This window comes from Heptranchias perlo, chromosome 28, assembly GCF_035084215.1.
Source record: "Heptranchias perlo isolate sHepPer1 chromosome 28, sHepPer1.hap1, whole genome shotgun sequence".
Lineage (NCBI taxonomy): Eukaryota > Metazoa > Chordata > Chondrichthyes > Hexanchiformes > Hexanchidae > Heptranchias > Heptranchias perlo.
This window is the reverse complement of record NC_090352.1, coordinates 203,180-217,905: the sequence shown is the minus strand read 5'-3', so window position 1 is coordinate 217,905 and position 14,726 is coordinate 203,180. Positions and strand designations below refer to the sequence as shown.

The following is a 14,726-nucleotide window of genomic DNA, read 5'->3' as shown; positions in this document are numbered from 1 at the left end:
AAGGCAAGGAAGTGAGTTTGCTTTGGACACATGTGAAAGGTGCACTTAGCTGTATTTCTGGGAGACAGCGTACAAACTCCAGGGTAGGAAGTCCTTAATGAGGCCAGTGCACCCCAGCAGAGTGAGCAACCCTGAAAACCTGAGCCAGGCCAGAAATAAGCAAAAAACGTGATCCCATTGCACACTCGACACAAGCCCTGCTCACCTTCCCTCACGGTGGATATGCACGTGCACCAGGAACACAGGACAGCAGGACATGTGCCTTTAAAATCCATCTACCGTTCCTTAAACCATTGCCTGAACCAGTCCAGATGTTTTTGACAAGTTATTTATCACTTACCAATATTGCTTAGTGTAACGAGCAAATGTTACAACAAGATGTCATTTGTGAATAGTTTAAGCAGCAAGGACCATAACGGATCCCTATAGAACTCCATCAATTATTGGTCCCTCCCTCTGCCACAGTCTGTTTCATTCATCATCCCTCTGCTTCCTACTGAAAAGCTAGTTTTCAATCCAGCTAATCTACTCTGAGCCTCAACTGTTTTAAAAAGTCTCACATGTAGAACTTTACCAAATGCCTTCTGAAAATCCAAGTGAATTCTATCCACCAGCAAGCCCTCCTCACTGGGCCAGTTATTCCTTGAAGAAATCTAAATAGATTAATGAATTCTGACAAACTGCTTCTAAATCCACGCTGACATCTCCCGATGACCTCTGTGAACTTTCTGTGAGAATTGACAACATCCCACCACTGGTCACAATGTCTTGCCCACTATAAATGTTAGGGTATCCTGGCAATAATTTCCATGTTCAGATCTTTCCTTTTTTGAATGTTGGAAATACATTTGCTGCTGTTCAGTGCTCAAAGAGCCGTGATTAATTCTTTAATTTCTTCAAGGATTTGACAGGATCTCAGTGATCCAGGGACATTGTACACCGTTAGGAGCAGATTTTACAAACTAGCCGAGGTACACAGCTTTGTGTGATGGGGAGGTCACTCGATTCAATTTTCTGTACATTCATTTTCCAGTTCTAATTGATAAATGTACCCCAGAGTTTCCAGAACTAAAAAGACTGAGTCTGGAACTTGATTAAAAGTCTTTGTGAAAACTGATGTGAGAATCTGTTGAGTATATTTGCAGTTTCTTGCTCTCTCTTCCACCCTCTCTTCCAACTTTCTTCATAGAATTAAAAAAATTGACAGGAAGTCAAACATTTATTAGATCTATCGAAAAGTGTTGAAGTTTTAGAGAAAGAAAATAAACCCGAATCAGCAGGGAGCTCCAGAGAGTGAGACTTACCGGAGAGTTGGGAGATGGGGGGACACTGGTGTGGGTGAGGCTGAGGCCAGCTTCTCGTTTCCCTGTAAAAGGAGAATTTTAGTGAGTGAATTATTCCCAAAGTAACAGAACACATGGTCAGAGGGAGGAGACAAGCAAATACCTTCTATGTCACACACAAAGAAAATATTGATGTACAGTTTAATACAAAATGTATTGCTCTCACAATAACTGTTCCAGCATCACAAAAACCATCGAGACCTCTGAAAGCAGCAAAACAGTTTATAACAGGCGACTAAACTAGGAGCCAGAGGCTGCTCAGCCTGCTCCTGCTACTAAGAACATGCCCAAAAGTCCTTCAAGGTGTTGAGGAAGAAAGACATTTGTCAAACAATTGTTGCTGGGGTCAGACTGAAATGGGAACTGCCATTATTTAAGCAAGGTATGTTTCCTTTGAAGAATTTCTCTCTCCGATATGAGAAAGCTCCCAACTGCTGAAGCAATAGTAGAACAGCACTGGGGGAGTGGTGTGGAAGGATGAATGTGGAGAGGTTCGGGATCGTCCTCGCAAAAACTCTCTGTGGCTGTTCCCCACAATTCATCTATGAGGGAGACGGAAATATTTTGCAGCAGGGAACGAAAGAGTCTGGACCAGCAGGGACTGAAAGAGTCTGGACCAGCAGGGAACGAAAGAGTCTGGACCAGCAGGGACTGAAAGAGTCTGGACCAGCAGGGACTGAAAGAGTCTGGACCAGCAGGGAATGAAAGAGTCTGGACCAGCAGGGACTGAAAGAGTCTGGACCAGCAGGGAATGAAAGAGTCTGGACCAGCAGGGACTGAAAGAGTCTGGACCAGCAGGGACTGAAAGAGTCTGGACCAGCAGGGAATGAAAGAGTCTGGACCAGCAGGGACTGAAAGAGTCTGGACCAGCAGGGACTGAAAGAATCTGAACCAGCAGGGACTGAAAGAGTCTGGACCAGCAGGGAATGAAAGAGTCTGGACCAGCAGGGAATGAAAGAGTCTGGACCAGCAGGGAATGAAAGAGTCTGGACCAGCAGGGACTGAAAGAATCTGAACCAGCAGGGACTGAAAGAGTCTGGACCAGCAGGGAATGAAGGAGTCTGGACCAGCAGGGAATGAAAGAGTCTGGACCAGCAGGGACTGAAAGAGTCTGGACCAGCAGGGACTGAAAGAGTCTGGACCAGCAGGGAACGAAAGAGTCTGGACCAGCAGGGACTGAAAGAGTCTGGACCAGCAGGGAATGAAAGAGTCTGGACCAGCAGGGACTGAAAGAGTCTGGACCAGCAGGGAACGAAAGAGTCTGGACCAGCAGGGACTGAAAGAGTCTGGACCAGCAGGGAACGAAAGAGTCTGGACCAGCAGGGACTGAAAGAGTCTGGACCAGCAGGGAACGAAAGAGTCTGGACCAGCAGGGACTGAAAGAGTCTGGACCAGCAGGGAACGAAAGAGTCTGGACCAGCAGGGACTGAAAGAGTCTGGACCAGCAGGGAACGAAAGAGTCTGGACCAGCAGGGACTGAAAGAGTCTGGACCAGCAGGGACTGAAAGAGTCTGGACCAGCAGGGAACGAAAGAGTCTGGACCAGCAGGGACTGAAAGAATCTGAACCAGCAGGGAATGAAAGAGTCTGGACCAGCAGGGACTGAAAGAATCTGAACCAGCAGGGAATGAAAGAGTCTGGACCAGCAGGGACTGAAAGAGTCTGGACCAGCAGGGACTGAAAGAGTCTGGACCAGCAGGGACTGAAAGAGTCTGGACCAGCAGGGACTGAAAGAATCTGAACCAGCAGGGACTGAAAGAGTCTGGACCAGCAGGGAATGAAGGAGTCTGGACCAGCAGGGAATGAAAGAGTCTGGACCAGCAGGGACTGAAAGAGTCTGGACCAGCAGGGACTGAAAGAGTCTGGACCAGCAGGGAATGAAAGAGTCTGGACCAGCAGGGAATGAAGAAGGCTGGACCAGCAGGGAATGAAGAAGGCTGGACCAGCAGGGACTGAAAGAGTCTGGACCAGCAGGGACTGAAAGAGTCTGGACCAGCAGGGACTGAAATAGTCTGGACCAGCAGGGAATGAAAGAGTCTGGACCAGCAGGGAATGAAGAAGGCTGGACCAGCAGGGAATGAAGAAGGCTGGACCAGCAGGGACTGAAAGAGTCTGGACCAGCAGGGACTGAAAGAGTCTGGACCAGCAGGGAACGAAAGAGTCTGGACCAGCAGGGACTGAAAGAGTCTGGACCAGCAGGGAACGAAAGAGTCTGGACCAGCAGGGACTGAAAGAGTCTGGACCAGCAGGGACTGAAAGAGTCTGGACCAGCAGGGAACGAAAGAGTCTGGACCAGCAGGGACTGAAAGAATCTGAACCAGCAGGGAATGAAAGAGTCTGGACCAGCAGGGACTGAAAGAATCTGAACCAGCAGGGAATGAAAGAGTCTGGACCAGCAGGGACTGAAAGAGTCTGGACCAGCGGGGAATGAAAGAGTCTGGACCAGCAGGGACTGAAAGAGTCTGGACCAGCAGGGACTGAAAGAGTCTGGACCAGCAGGGACTGAAAGAATCTGAACCAGCAGGGACTGAAAGAGTCTGGACCAGCAGGGAATGAAGGAGTCTGGACCAGCAGGGAATGAAAGAGTCTGGACCAGCAGGGACTGAAAGAGTCTGGACCAGCAGGGAATGAAAGAGTCTGGACCAGCAGGGAATGAAGAAGGCTGGACCAGCAGGGAATGAAGAAGGCTGGACCAGCAGGGACTGAAAGAGTCTGGACCAGCAGGGACTGAAAGAGTCTGGACCAGCAGGGACTGAAATAGTCTGGACCAGCAGGGAATGAAAGAGTCTGGACCAGCAGGGAATGAAGAAGGCTGGACCAGCAGGGAATGAAGAAGGCTGGACCAGCAGGGACTGAAAGAGTCTGGACCAGCAGGGACTGAAAGAGTCTGAACCAGCAGGGAATGAAGAAGGCTGGACCAGCAGGGAATGAAAGAGTCTGGACCAGCAGGGAATGAAAGAGTCTGGACCAGCAGGGAATGAAGAAGGCTGGACCAGCAGGGAATGAAAAAGTCTGGACCAGCAGGGAATTAAAAAGTCTGGACCAGCAGGGAATGAAGAAGGCTGGACCAGCAGGGAATGAAAGAGTCTGGACCAGCAGGGAATGAAAGAGTCTGGACCAGCAGGGAATGAAGAAGGCTGGACCAGCAGGGAATGAAGAAGGCTGGACCAGCAGGGACTGAAAGAGTCTGGACCAGCAGGGACTGAAAGAGTCTGGACCAGCAGGGAATGAAAGAGTCTGGACCAGCAGGGAATGAAGAAGGCTGGACCAGCAGGGAATGAAAGAGTCTGGACCAGCAGGGAATGAAAGAGTCTGGACCAGCAGGGAATGAAGAAGGCTGGACCAGCAGGGAATGAAAGAGTCTGGACCAGCAGGGAATGAAGAAGGCTGGACCAGCAGGGAATGAAAAAGTCTGGACCAGCAGGGAATTAAAAAGTCTGGACCAGCAGGGAATGAAGGAGGCTGGACCAGCAGGGAATGAAAGCGCCTGGACCAGCAGGGAATAAACGGGCTTTGACCTGTAGAGAATGAAGGAATAAAAACAGAAAATGCTAGAAATGCTCAGCCAGTCCGGCAGCATCTGTGGAGAAAGAAACAGAGTTAACGTTTCAGGTCAATGACACTTCATCAGAACGACCTGAAACATTAACTCTGTTTCTGTCTCCACAGATGCTGCCTGACTGGCTGAGTATTTCCAGCACTTTCTGTTTTTATTTCAGATTTCCAGCACCTGCATTATTTTGCTTTTGATTTAGAGAATGAAGGAGGCTGGTCCAGCAGGGAATCATAGAATCATACAAAGTTACAGCACTGAAAGAGGCCATTCAGCCCATCGTGTTCGTGCCGGCCGAAAAGAGCTATCCAGCCTAATCCCACTTTCCAGCACTTAGTCCTTAGCCCTGTGGGTTACAGCACTTCAAGCACACATCCGAGTACTTTTTAAATGAGTTGAGGGTTTCAGCCTCTACCACCCTCTCAGGCAGTGAGTTCCAGATCCCCCCACCACCCTCTGGGTGAAAACATTTCTCCTCAGCTCCCCTCTAATCCTTCTACCAATTACTTTAAATCTATGCCTCCTGGTTATTGACCCCTCTGCTAAGGTGCCTGGACCAACAGGGAATGAAGGTGCCTGGACCAACAGGGAATGAAGGAGCCTGGACCAGCAGGGAATGAAGGTGCCTGGACCAGCAGGGAATGAAGGTGCCTGGACCAACAGAGAATGAAGGAGCCTGGACCAACAGGGAATGAAGGAGCCTGGACCAGCAGGGAATGAAGGTGCCTGGACCAGCAGGGAATGAAGGTGCCTGGACCAGCAGGGAATGAAGGAGCCTGGACCAACAGGGAATGAAGGTGCCTGGACCAGCAGGGAATGAAGGAGCCTGGACCAGCAGGGAATGAAGGTGCCTGGACCAGCAGGGAATGAAGGAGCCTGGACCAGCAGGGAATGAAGGTGCCTGGACCAGCAGGGAATGAAGGTGCCTGGACCAGCAGGGAATGAAGGTGCCTGGACCAGCAGAGAATGAAGGTGCCTGGACCAGCAGGGAATGAAGGTGCCTGGACCAGCAGGGAATGAAGGTGCCTGGACCAGCAGGGAATGAAGGTGCCTGGACCAGCAGAGAATGAAGGTGCCTGGACCAGCAGGGAATGAAGGTGCCTGGACCAGCAGGGAATGAAGGTGCCTGGACCAGCAGGGAATGAAGGTGCCTGGACCAGCAGGGAATGAAGGTGCCTGGACCAGCAGGGAATGAAGGTGCCTGGACCAGCAGGGAATGAAGGTGCCTGGACCAGCAGGGAATGAAGGTGCCTGGACCAGCAGGGAATGAAGGTGCCTGGACCAGCAGGGAATGAAGGTGCCTGGACCAGCAGAGAATGAAGGTGCCTGGACCAGCAGGGAATGAAGGTGCCTGGACCAGCAGGGAATGAAGGTGCCTGGACCAGCAGGGAATGAAGGTGCCTGGACCAGCAGGGAATGAAGGTGCCTGGACCAGCAGGGAATGAAGGAGCCTGGACCAACAGGGAATGAAGGTGCCTGGACCAGCAGGGAATGAAGGTGCCTGGACCAGCAGAGAATGAAGGTGCCTGGACCAGCAGGGAATGAAGGTGCCTGGACCAGCAGGGAATGAAGGTGCCTGGACCAGCAGGGAATGAAGGTGCCTGGACCAACAGGGAATGCAGGTGCCTGGACCAGCAGGGAATGAAGGAGCCTGGACCAACAGGGAATGAAGGTGCCTGGACCAGCAGGGAATGAAGGTGCCTGGACCAGCAGGGAATGAAGGTGCCTGGACCAGCAGGGAATGAAGATGCCTGGACCAGCAGGGAATGAAGGTGCCTGGACCAGCAGGAAATGAAGGTGCCTGGACCAGCAGGGAATGCAGGTGCCTGGACCAGCAGGGAATGAAGATGCCTGGACCAGCAGGGAATGAAGGTGCCTGGACCAGCAGGGAATGAAGATGCCTGGACCAGCAGGGAATGAAGGTGCCTGGACCAGCCGGGAATGAAGGTGCCTGGACCAGCAGGGAATGAAGGTGCCTGGACCAGCAGGGAATGAAGGTGCCTGGACCAGCAGGGAATGAAGGTGCCTGGACCAGCAGGGAATGCAGGTGCCTGGACCAGCAGGGAATGAAGATGCATGGACCAGCAGGGAATGAAGGTGCCTGGACCAGCAGGGAATGAAGATGCCTGGACCAGCAGGGAATGAAGGTGCCTGGACCAGCAGGGAATGAAGGTGCCTAGACCAGCAGGGAATGCAGGTGCCTGGACCAGCAGGGAATGAAGGTACCTGGACCAGCAGGGAATGAAGGTGCCTGGACCAGCAGGGAATGAAGATGCCTGGACCAGCAGGGAATGAAGGTACCTGGACCAGCAGAGAATGAAGGTGCCTGGACCAGCAGGGAATGAAGGTGCCTGGACCAGCAGGGAATGAAGGTGCCTGGACCAGCAGGGAATGAAGGTGCCTGGACCAGCAGGGAATGAAGATGCCTGGACCAGCAGGGAATGAAGATGCCTGGACCAGCAGGGAATGAAGGTACCTGGACCAGCAGAGAATGAAGGTGCCTGGACCAGCAGGGAATGAAGGTGCCTGGACCAGCAGGGAATGAAGGTGCCTGGACCAGCAGGGAATGAAGGTGCCTGGACCAGCAGGGAATGAAGGTACCTGGACCAGCAGGTGACCAACAGAGATGCTGGCTCATGGATGAATTGCTCAGTGATCTTGCTGTGCTGCCCCCACCAGGTGAGGCTGGAGGTAGCAGCCAAGCAGAGGTCGTGTATCTGTGGACTATAAACTCAGGTGTTTTAAATGTGAGGTGAACCAGAGGCAAAAGCCACTGCTGGACTCCTTGAAATCCTCCAACACAAACTGGGAGGCCCACGTGAGCAGGTAAATCATGAACAAGCCAGCTATCGATCAGTGCCAGGGTAATTTGGTTCACCCTTTATTTTTGGTACCCGTTCACCAGCTTTGTGTACATGGACACCCAAACCCTTCGCTCCCTCACAACTCCCAGTCTCCCAACAACAACAGTTGGCATTTAACACAGGACAACATCCCAAGGCGCTTCACAGGAGCGTTGTCCAACAAAATTTGACACATAAGAAAATATTAGGACAGGTGACCAAAAGCTTGGTCAAAGTGGTAGCTTTTAAATAGCGTCTTAAAGGAGGAGAGAGGTAGAGAGGTTTATGGAGGGATCTTAGGGCCTAAGCATCTGAATGCACGGCCGCCAATGGTGGGATGGTGAAAATCGGGGATGCACAAGAGGCCAAAATTGTAGAAACACAGAGTTCTTGGAGTGTTGTAGGACTGGAGGAAGTTACAGAGATAGGGAGGGGTGACACCTTGGAGGGATTTGAACACAAGGATGAGAATTTTAAAATCGAGGCGTTGCTGGAGCGGGAACTAATCTAAGTCAGCAAGCACATGGGTGATTGGTGAGTTAGGATACGGCCATCAGCGTTTTGGATGAATTGAAGTTTACGGAGATTGGAAGATGGGAGGTAGGCCAGGAGAATGTTAGAATAGTCGAGTCTAAAGGTAACAAAAGCATGGATGAGGGTTTCAGCAGCAAATAGGCTGAATGACTGAGGCAGGGGTGGAGGTGGGCGATGTTACGGAGGTGGAAGTAGGTGGTCTTGGTGATGGAGCGGATATGGGGTCGGAGGTTCAGCTCAGGGTCAAATAGCAAGCCAAGGTTGTGAACGGTCTGGTCCAGCCTCAGACAGTGGCCAGGGAGAGGGATGGAGTCGGTGGCTAGGGAACGGAGTTTGTGGCGGGGACCAAAGACAATGGCTTCCCAATACTTAGTTAGAGGAAATTTTTGCTCATCCAGTCAAGCACGTGACAAATGAGAGGCAGTGGAGGGGTTGAGAGGTGGTGGTGAGGTAGAGCTGGGTGTCGTCAATGTTAAGAAAATATTTTGATTTGTTTTCCTTGGATGCAAAGTGGATGATGACCTCACACTTCCCCACATTGAACTCCACCTGCCACAGTTTTGCCCATTCACTGAATCTGTCTGTATCCCTAGTAACTTCCTGCTCCCATCTACACTATTTACTCTGCCTCCTAACTTAGACTTGGATATACAACTCTCTAATTCTTCATCCAAGTCATTAATAAATCTAGTGAAAAGCTTGAGCCTTGTGGAGAGGCTGTGAGGGGTCCATTTATTGCAGAGTACCCAGTCTCTGGCCTGCTCATGTAGTGTTGATGTGGCTGGTCTAGTTCAGCTTCTGGTCAGTGGTGACCCCGAGATATTGATGGTGGGAGAGTCGGTGATGGTGATGCTGTTGATGTTCAGGGGCAGCTGTTTGGGCCTTTCCACGTTGAAGATGGGCATTACCTACACACTCATGGAGCACAAATGTTACCTGCCACTTGTCAGCCCGAAGCTGGATGTTAAGCTGTCCTGCTGTAGGCTGTCCTGGGCTGCTTAAGTGTAGGAGACGTTGCAAATGGAGCTGAATACTGTAGAATCATAAGAAACAGCCTCACTCCTGACCATATGACAGAGGGAAGGTCATTGATGAAGCAGGACACTGCCTCAGGTATGTCCTAGGGATGCAATGATTAGCCTCCAAAAAACCTCAACAATCTTCCTTTCTGTCAGGTATGACTCCAGACAGGTTTACCCTTTGACCCCCAGTGCAAGGGTTCCCTGGCGCCATACTTGGTCAAAGCTGCCTTGATGTTGAGGGCAGCTACTCGAATCTCTCCTCTGTCATTAAGCTTTTGCATCCGTGTCTGGATCCAGGCTGTGACGAGGTCTGGAGCAGAGTGGTTCTGGCGGAATGAGCGTCAGTGAGCAAGTTAAGGGTGACTAGGTGTTGCTTGATGCCACTATTGATGACTCCTTCCTCATGTTATGAATGATTGGAGGATGGCTGATAGGGAGCTAATTAGCTGTGTTAGATTTATCAGGGTAGAATCTCCACGGGACTTCCTTATTTCCGCCATAACTTCCTGGGAAACCCTGGAGAAACCCTGGCGTAAACAGTGGTTTTGCCGGGGTTTCCGCTGATCTCACACCAAATTTACGGTCGGCGATCAGGAGAACCCCTGTGGAAATTACTGACAATCCTGCTATTTGTGGACAGGACATACCTGGAAATTTTCCACATTGTCGGGTAGATGCCAGTGTTGTAGCTGTACTGGAACAGCTTGGTTAGAGGGGCAGCTAGTTCTGGAGCACAAGTCTTCAGCACTACAGCCGGGATATTGTCAGGACCCATAGCCTTTGCTGTGTCCAGTGCACTCAGTTGTTCCTTAGTGAAAGGAATTGGCTGGACACAGGTTTGTGTGATGGTGGGGGTGTCAGGAGGAGGCCGAGATGGATCATTTTTTGCCTTAAGATGTTTGCCTTGTCTCTTGCACTCGTGTGCCGGGCCCCACCGTGGTTGAGGATGGGATTGTTCGGGAAGTCTCTCTTCCAGTTAGTTGCCTGATTATTGACTCAATGTAATAGGGCTGCAGCGCTTTGCTCTGATCTGTTGTTTGTGGGGCCGCATAGACTCTATCTATAGCCTGCGGCTTTTGGTGTTTAGCATGCAGTGGTTTCACTGCTTTGATGCCTAAGGTACACCTGGTGCTGCTCCTGGCATTCCTTTCTACTCTCTGCATTGAACCATTGTTGGTCGCCTGGGCCATGTCCTGGGCCATGAGATTACAGATTGTGTTGGTATACAGTTCTGTTGCTGATGATGATCCATGGACGCTTATGGCTGCTAGATAGAGTCATAGAATCTTACAGCACGGAATGGGACTATCCAATTAGTCCCATTCCCCTGCTCTTTCCCCATAGCCCTGAAATTTTCTCCCCTTCAAGTATTTATCCAATTCCCTTTTGAAAGTTATTACTGAATCTGCTTCCACCGCCCTTTCAGGCAGCGCATTCCAGATCATAATAACTCAATGCATAAAAAAATTCTCCTCATCTCACCTCTGGCTCTTTTGCCAATTATCTTAAATCTGTGTCCTCTGGTTACTGACCCTCCTGCCAGTGGAAACAGTTTCTCTTTATCTACTACAGCAAAACACCTTCATAATTTTGAACACCTCAATTAAATCTCCCCTTAACCTTCTCTGCTCTAAGGAGAACAATCCCAGCTTCTCCAGTCTCTCCACATAACTGAAGTCCCTCATCCCTGGTACCATTTTAGTAATTCTCTTCTACACCCTCTCCAAGGCCTTGAGATCCTTCCTAAAGTCTAGAATTGGACACAATGGGCATGATTATTACTTGGAGCCAGGAACTCAGCGGGTGGGTAGATAATCGTGTGGGAAACCCAGAAGTGAAGTGAGTGTGTCGGAATCTGCGATCATGACTCAATTGAAGATAATTATATTTTCTTCTGGGTTCCCCGCGCGCCAGCCAGATTAACGCCATGCTGCCTGTCGGGAGGGAAAGGAGCCGGGAATCGGAGAGGAGGGAGGGAGGTATCGTGGGCTGTGGAGGACATCGCGGGGGGGGGGGGGGGGGGGGGGAGGTGATCGGGTCGGCAGTTGGAGGTCGGACATCGGATGAAGATTCGGAAGTGGGGGCGGGTCTTGGCCAACGGTGGATCTCCTATTAGTGGGGTCTCCAATTGGGGGATCTCCCATTGGGGTTCTCCCATCGGGCGGAGTATCCCCTTGGGGGTATCTCTCTGCAGGTGGGTCTCCCATCGGGGGATCTCAGCCATGGGGGGTCTCCCATCGGGGGTGCTCCTATCAGAGCGGTCTCCCATCTGGGGCCGCGGGTGGGGGGCGGGATCGGCCGATCATGGGGAAGTGAACTTGTTGTTCTGGGGAAGCACTCCTGCTCCTCCGGGCCCACAAGTATTGCGATAAAGGCACTTACCTCATGGATCGGACCTTCTCACCTCCTTTACCCTGGGAAACTCACACTGGTGAGGTTAAATTAGCTTCAGGCTTAGAATCAACAAAAATTAAGTACCTTAACTATTTCAGCAAGGTAAATTTACCCTTTAACAATCCGCACGCCGGCATTAAGTGGGGACGGGACTTCTGGGTTTCGGATGAGCGGGCATCAAACACGCCTGGGTTAAACCCGGAAGTGGGAATGCTGACGCCAGGTTGGGGTCGCACTTCAAAAAGTGATTATTTTAACCTCTGACCAGCCCTCAACCCACCTGTTCTTTGGGGTTAAAATTACCCATAATACTTCAGCTGAGGCCTAACCAGTGTTTTATAAAGGTTTAGCGTAACTTCCTTGCTTTTGTACTCTATGCCTCTATTAATAAAGCCCAGGATCCCATATGCTTTTTTAACAGCCTTCTCAACTTGTCCTGCCACCTTCAAAGACTTGTGTACATATACCCCCAGGTCTCTCTATTCCTTCACCTCCTTTAAAATTGTACCATTTAGTTTATATTGCCTCTCCTCATTCTTCCTACTAAAATGCATCACTTCACACATCTCTGCGTTAAATTTCATCTGCCATGTGTCCACCCATTCCACCAGTCTGTCTCTGTCCTCCTGAAGTCTGTTACTATCATCCTCACTGTTCACTACATTTCCGAGTTTTACGTCATCTGCAAACTTTGAAATTATATCCTCTATACCCAAGTCCAGGTCATCAACATATATCAAAAAGAGCAGTGGTCCTAATACTGACCCCTGGGGAACAGCACTGTATACTTCCCTCCAGTCTGAAAAACAACCGTTCACCACTACTCTCTGCTTTCTGTCCCTCAGCCAACTGTCACTGTCCCTTTAATCCCATGGGCTTCCATTTTGCTAACAAGTCAATTATGTGGTTGGTGAGGGCTGCCTCCTTCTGTTGGTTTTCTCACTACCTGTTATAGGTCCAGTCTGGCATGCATGTTCTTCAGGTCTCAGCATCTTGATCAATGTTGTACTACCACCTGCAGGTGATGCTGGACATTGAAGTCCCCTACCCAAAGTACATTCTGTGCTCTAGTGTAAACTCCAGCAGTGGCCCCCACTGCCACTTTACCCAGTAAAACAGTTTGTGTAAATAAGCCACATCCCTAACAAACTGAAATCTGCATCTCTCACTTTCTGCCTTGCAGAGATAACATAGTCTGGGTCTAACAAGTGACCGTGTTCACGATAAACTGTATATTGGAATTGATCTAAGATCCTCAGCCCACTGGTCAACAAAAACATCACACTCTACCAGATTTATACAGGCTGATACAATGCATCACATTTATTTATATAAATAATTTGCAACTGGAAAAGTAGATACCAGCTCGGGGTTAGAGCAATCTGCACCTCCACAGTCTAATGAGGCAGCAGAGGAGAACTTGATGGGCCAAGGACGCAGATCCTCAATTGGCTGAAGGTGGTTTGAAGAGACCAATGAGGGGGTCACAGATGTCCTGGACCCAAGGTCCAAACAGAATGAATGGTGGGTCCAGGAATCAATGGCCCTCCCACCAAAATTGCAGGTGGTTGAGGACCCATGCCATGTGGGAGATGCCAGGGGCTGTGCCATGTGGGCAATGCCAGGGGCAGTGCCACGTGGGAGATGCCTGGGGCAGTGCCATGTGGGAAATGTCGGGGGCTGTGCCACATTGGAAATGCCAGGGGCCATACCATGTGGGCAATGCCATATGGGAGATGCCAGGGGCTGTGCCATGTGGGAGATGCCAGGGGCTGTGCCATGTGGGAGATGCCAAGGGTTGTGCCATGTGGGAGATGCCATGGGCAGTGCCATGTGGGAGATGCCAGGGGCTGTGTGGGAGATGCCAGGGGCCGTGCCATGTGGGAGATGCCAAGGGTTGTGCCGTGTGGGAGATGCCAGGGGCCGTACCATGTGGGAGATGCCAGGGGCCGGCCATGCAGGAGATGCCATGGGCCGTGCCATTTGGGAGTTGCCAGGGGCACCATGCCCTCCATGGTGAGCATGCACCTGCCCCATTGAACCTGCCTGTGATGGATGTAGGTTTACAGAGTTGCAGATGTTTGACTGGAGAAACTCGACCCATAGCGGCTAATCTCTTGTGCAACCCTAAGAGGATTCTCCCAATTTACAGGATCAATGGCCACTGCATTTGAAGAATATATTTAAAATGACGGCGTGCGAGGTACTAATGGCCAATGCTGCATTAGGAGGTCACAGTCTCATTAAAGCATAATGGAGAGCCCCCTGCCCGAGCTTAAATGTAGCTTAAAACACTCTGCAATGTTTATGAGCATCATGTAAGTACTTTGAACAGTATATTTCAATATGAAGTCATTATTTGAGAGAGGCGAATAGATTACCTGCTAAGAGCAACCGGGTCAGGTCACTGTTCTGTGCAGATACAGGAGAGGGTAACGGGGACGGTGACACCAATTCTGGGCTCAGAGTCTTGTATTTCCGCCTTGACCCTGACCTTAGTGACTGCACTTTGGGCAAAGGGAAATCCGGGACTTGCTGCAAAGGAGCCATCAGCTGAACAGAGGACGGCGTTGTGAAAGATAATGGACTGGATGGTGAAGGAGACAGTACCGTGGATGGAGGAAACGTCAATGCTGAGATGTGCTGGTTGAGAGGTGTGGGAGCGGGGTGAGCACTCACTGAGGGAGACACATTCGGTCCGTATCTGTACTTTGGATTCTGAAGAGGCACTGAACAATACGATGGTTCTTGCTCACAGATGGTAGCACTTGGAGCAGACACCATCGTGCTGGAATACGATGCCATGCAAGACTGCTGAGCAGGTAGGGCATCTGGCAGTAGGTACTCTGGCCGCTGCTCGTAGTATGCTGGTGACTGAAACCTTGATCTAGAAATCATAACATTCCGACTGTCGATAGTCTCTGAAGGATCATTGGAGATTGTGGCATCAGTAAGAGCCCCTCCCAGTCTGAACCCATGGTCTGAGAGCACATCTGCCTGTGGGCCAAGAGAAAACAATTCAGCAACCTGATCATTTC

General features: G+C 50.6%; 1 protein-coding gene across 2 annotated transcripts in view; it reads right to left on the bottom strand.

Moving 5' to 3' along the window:
* Nucleotides 1-14,726, bottom strand: part of LOC137344767 (carbohydrate-responsive element-binding protein-like) — a 400,141-nt gene that overhangs the window by 198,414 nt on the left and 187,001 nt on the right. For both annotated transcript variants that reach the window (XM_068007895.1, XM_068007893.1), the window contains 2 exons: nt 14,070-14,685; nt 1,305-1,366 (listed from right to left, as the gene is read on the bottom strand). In XM_068007895.1, coding sequence (XP_067863996.1) covers nt 1,305-1,366; nt 14,070-14,685 — 678 coding nt within the window. The remainder of the gene's footprint in view (nt 1-1,304; nt 1,367-14,069; nt 14,686-14,726) is intronic.